The sequence below is a fragment of the Cicer arietinum genome, chromosome 5 (genome assembly GCF_000331145.2).
Source record: "Cicer arietinum cultivar CDC Frontier isolate Library 1 chromosome 5, Cicar.CDCFrontier_v2.0, whole genome shotgun sequence".
NCBI lineage: Eukaryota > Viridiplantae > Streptophyta > Magnoliopsida > Fabales > Fabaceae > Cicer > Cicer arietinum.
In genome coordinates this window covers 20,488,218-20,493,445 of record NC_021164.2, presented here as the reverse complement: position 1 = coordinate 20,493,445, position 5,228 = coordinate 20,488,218, and the positions used below count along the sequence as shown (strand labels likewise).

Sequence of the window (5,228 nt, the reverse complement as noted above, 5' to 3'; positions counted from 1 at the left end):
TTTAAAATTTCTATTTATCTATTTTTATGAATTATATTAATTATATATATATATATATATTACTTTTTTTATTTCAATAAAAATTGAAATAATTTTTTAAGAAAAACCTTTGGGAAATCTCCATTTCGAACTTGAATTTCATAAAATTTTATCGTAATTTAAAATTTCTATTTATCTATTTTTATAAATTATATTAATTATATATATATATATATTACTTTTGTTATTTCAATAAAAATTGAATTAATTTCTTTTAAAAAAAACAAACTTTTGAGAAATGCCCATTTGGAACTTGGGTTTACTAAATTTTTTTCGTAATTTAAAATTTCTATTTTTTTATTTTTATGTATTTTTATGAATTATATTAATTAATTATATATATAATATTTATGTTATTCTATTAAAATTAAAAGAAAATTGAATTTTATTTTAAAAAACCATGTGGGAAGTCGCCATTTAGAACTTGAGTTTCCTTAAGGAAATCGCCATTCCAAATGGCGACTTATAACTTAGGAAAAAAAGGGGTAGTTTGGTATATTTTTTTCAAAAGGGGGCAGTTTGGTGTTTTTTATTCAAAAAAGGGTTATTTGAATAAAAAACCCCGAATATTGTGTTGTTCATTTTTTACTATCAAACTAAACAATTCACTTTTGAATTAGTGTATGCATAATCATATTGTAATACTAATGTATTTTGATAAATACGACATTAACTATTACTTGACTAAAATTTAGAGAAAAAATTGTAATTTTTATCTTAAAAAATTATTGGTATACACTTAGAAGCAACTGCTATCGGTAGTTTGTATGCATCATTAGGCCATGTTGGAGCACTAATATTGGACATTTCATATTGCACTTGATTTTGGGAAGCATGAGCCACCACCTTTCTTTCGATTGGTAAGTTGTTGTTGCTCTGTTTAGCCTTTCATAGATTTTAAATCATTATCCTTTGGTAAGATGATGTCTTGACTAGGCGAAGATTTTAGATATCTCAAAGACGATAAATTAATATTAAAATTATTTAATTATCTTCTAATTTTTGGCTTTCAATTTTTTTAGTCAATATTCCTGCATTTCCCAAATGAAAAAATTATATTACAACTTTTTTGACAAACTAAAAAAAATTGTTAAACATTATACATTAAAACATAATAGTCTTCATATAACTTTTAGATGCTTACTTAGGTATCTATTAACCATAGACAATGATAGATGGTGGTAGGCTGACGATGGAGATTCACGATGGTCGTCAGTGGAGTTCTAAAAACCCACAGAAATGGGAGGAAAAGCTACGAGTCGGCTGCATCCCACCATCATTGGTATTATTATTTTATTAATTTTAATTAAAAAAAACAATTTTTAAATAATAAATCAAATTAATTTTATATATGGAAGGTATAAAAAAAAGACTAATGGTTGAGAGTTAATTGTGTGGAAAGTAGTTGACACAATATTTGCACTCTTCCTCTCATTCTCTTCACCAAAGACTCATTCTCTTCTTCTTGCCAATCAATTCCAATGGCGGATACAATAAGCGACTTACCAGATTCAATTCTGTGTCACATTCTCTCTTTTCTTCCAACCAAACACGCCGCAACCACAAGCATACTCTCAAAGAGATGGAAACCGTTGTGGCTCTCAGTTCTCAATCTCAACTTCGACGACGAAGCATTCGAAAACTACAAAACATTTCGCAAATTTGTTTACTTAATCACTTTCTCATTGCGAGACAAAACGCTTCCAATCCATTCCTTTCGCTTCAAATGTAGTGCCTATAATAGCTTCCAACCAAACGATTTCAATCCAATTTTCAACTTTGTGATGCAACGAGGACTCAGAAATCTTAACCTCATCATGTTCCATCGTATCAAATTACCTACTTGCATTTTCAGTTTTAAGACACTTGAAGAACTTAAATTGTCCGATGTACAAATTGGAGATTTTGATCAAAGGTTTTCGGATATAGGAGATTTAGATCTAGTGGATTTTCCTCGTGTCAAAACTCTTCATTTAATTAGGGTTTATTTCAAATCACCTAAATATGTTGCAAAGTTTCTATTAGGTTTTCCTAATTTAGAAGATTTGAATACAGAATTGTGTGTATCTCGGTTGAGGAAGTCACTTCTTCCGATTGAAAACTTGGATGCTTTGCCTAATTTGGTTAAAGCAAGGATTTGTGATTCGTATACTCCAATGTGTTTGGTTTGTAACGCAAAGATTTTGCATGTAGAAGAGGTATGAATATCATCCTAAAGTTCCTACATAAATGTTTGGACAATTTATGGTTTCTCTCTGCACTACTTCCTTCATTTCTATATTTGTATACACTACATTGTAAAACTTTTTTACACATGCATATAAATTAATCTCTTTAGTAATTCAAGATATGTAATTTGCATTTGTTTTCTAACTATACTATTAAAGTATTTATACTCTTTGCATGGAAATGTGAGAATTTGTAAAACAATTAAGAGTAAAAATGATGAATTTGGCTGCAATGAAGTGAAAAGTTAGTAAAATAACTGAATTAGTGGTTGATATTATAACCACCTATGATTGATCATGTATGTGCACATAATATCAACCATTCAATTGATCATCAATGGTTGATATTACTTACTTTATTCTCTAAGTGAATTGCTCACTTTAGAGAAGTCAAATCCAAAAAAGATATACGTCAGGATTTTTAATTGCGGTTACGATCATGTCATAAGTGAAAACTAGTTTTACATTGTCATTCAATAAGAATTGAGTATGTGACAGTTTTTTTTTTAAAAGCGATTACAATATACACTTAGATCTTTTAGATGGAAAGATGATTGGTTCTCTAAATTAAAAGGTATTTTGATAAATTAAATAATTTCTTAACATGTATGCTAAAACCTACCTAAAAAATATGGAATGGAGGGAGTATATATATTTCTAATGCTGTGTGTTTTGTGCAAATCATGCAGTTGTTGCCTGCCTCTTGGACAAGACTTCCCTTGTTTAACAATTTGACCCACATGAAACTTAGTTTCAATCCTTGGTTTTGCTATAGGGATTCTATGTGGTTGCTAGAAAAACTTCAACAAATCCCCAAACTTCAACATATTACTATCATTCAGGTTTTATTGATGTTTAGGACTTTTTTCTGTTAATTATCTAATTTCACGTATTTTAATTTTTAAAAACAAAAAATTATGTGAACGCTTGACAGGATTGTAAAGATGCTGATATTATTAGTTACAAATGTTCGGAGGATCTATCCACTGTTCCAGAATGTCTTTCATCACATCTCAAAACATGCTGCATTACAGGTTTCAGAGGCTCAAAACATGAGTTTGAATTTGTAAAATATATTATGCAGCATTCAAAAGTACTAGAGACCATGACATTTAAGAGTATCTCCATTCCAAAGTTCGAATTGTTAATGAAATTATCTTCATGCACAAAAGGCTCTGCAACATGTAAACTTTTATTTGATTGATGACAACGGGTACGTCTTGTTTTTTTGAAGAATATGTAGTGGTTTTTCATGAAAGAAATATTTTGGGAGTAATTACTCGGTGACCAATCCATGTAATGAAAGTTCTCCTTTTTATTCTATTATGTGGTGTAATCTGGTTGTTGATTTTACGAATGGTGGTAAAATGCATAACTATGATATATTTTGAGTTTTATTTGATTGCTTAAAACATGAGAATGCTTGATTTTTTGGTTGGTTGAAGGTGTGTTTTGGATCTTTGGTGTATCACAATATTAACATTTGATGTATACTATAGCATTGTTCAATAGCATTATTTTTTAAAGAACTTGATCATGGAAACAATATTGCTTGTAAAGAAGATTTTAAGTCTAATTCATAGACTTCTATATGTAGTCATGAAATATTGATGCAGATTACAGTTTCTGTTTGTCAACACCATCTAGATTTTAATGACTGATCACTGCTGCAATGAGAATGATAAGGGATAAAGGAGTAGTTTACAGAGGAACTAGTTATGGTTGGCTCCAAAATACTTCCTACTATCTAACTTCAATATACTTTTCAGCTGCTACTTACATGCCATGGAAAGAATTTCAAGTTCCTATCATAAGTATGTTAAGTGGTAGTAAGCTGTAATGCATTGATTGAAACTTTGTATCTTAGCCTTTGGATTTGTAGCTTGTGTTGTACTTGAATCTCAGCTGGTTATTTGAAGCTGTCACAGAATACTTCACAATTCACATTATTCAGAAAAAATAGTTGAGGTTTTTTTATTACTCATTGATGTTGCAGCTAAATAAATCAGTTATATACTTTACTCCATATCTCCAAAAGTGTTCCTTTTCTCATTATAATTGATATTTTACTAGTTCTTTGCTTGATGAAGAAGCTCCTGATACTTCAATATAAATTCCTAGATAGTTCATAGAAGTTGAGTGCTAACTAACCTGTTGCAGCAAGTTTCATGTTTTCTGTTGTTTGTATTTTCCTTCAAAACATTTCACTTTATTTTATGGTTGGTTCACTCTTTCACAACCCTGTCCAAGATGAGTGAAAGTTGTTGGTTCCATACTTTGAAAAAATTAAATTGAAAAGATGGTGGTGACTGGTGGGATTGACAACTCATTCATAAAACAGAAATGGCCAAATATTAAATAGATATAGCTAAATTCTTATGACTGATGTCTGAGCTTTCTCTTGCATGGTGAATAGCAATCAGAGTTCATATCCCAATTCCCTCCTACTATTCTTGTTTTTGGTGTGCTTGTTGATCTTACTTTTGTTTGTGTAGATTTTGTTGCAGCAATGTATGTTGGAATTGCAGGAGAGCTTGGAAATGAGTGATCTTCTTACATTAACTTTAATTTTTTCGAACTTGAATTTTTTCACAATGTATCTCTCGAAATGAGTCATCAAAAAAGTAATTGTAACGTATAATTTATACATGTGATAAATATTTGTTACTTATCAATTAGTAAATTCAGTATTTTTTTTAAATCTTCTAAATAAAAATGAGAATAATTATAATATATCCATTATAATTAATTATAAAAACTTTACGCGGGTCAAATTTTGTCAATAAAAATTTGTTTTAAATGCACATAATATCAACCATTCAATTGATCATCAATGGTTGATATTACTTACTTTATTCTCTAAGTGAATTGCTCACTTTAGAGAAGTCAAATCCAAAAAAGATATACGTCAGGATTTTTAATTGCGGTTACGATCATGTCATAAGTGAAAACTAGTTTTAC

At 29.4% G+C, this 5,228-nt stretch overlaps 1 protein-coding gene across 2 annotated transcripts; it reads left to right on the top strand.

Moving 5' to 3' along the window:
- The first annotated feature begins 1,405 nt into the window (after positions 1 to 1,405).
- On the top strand, positions 1,406 to 4,950 carry LOC101501895 (F-box/FBD/LRR-repeat protein At4g26340-like). 2 transcript variants are annotated; one of them, XM_073368366.1, is made up of 4 exons: positions 1,406 to 2,237; positions 2,957 to 3,109; positions 3,202 to 3,480; positions 4,763 to 4,950. In XM_073368366.1, the coding sequence occupies exons 1-3, from the start codon at positions 1,521 to 1,523 to the stop codon at positions 3,469 to 3,471; spliced, it is 1,140 nt and encodes a 379-aa protein (XP_073224467.1). In that variant the 5' UTR covers positions 1,406 to 1,520; the 3' UTR covers positions 3,472 to 3,480; positions 4,763 to 4,950. The 2 variants fall into 2 exon arrangements, with proteins under 2 accessions (XP_073224467.1, XP_012575618.3); XM_012720164.3 differs by lacking the exon at positions 4,763 to 4,950 and having other exon boundaries at positions 1,407 to 2,237; positions 3,202 to 4,288.
- Positions 4,951 to 5,228: the final 278 nt, after the last annotated feature.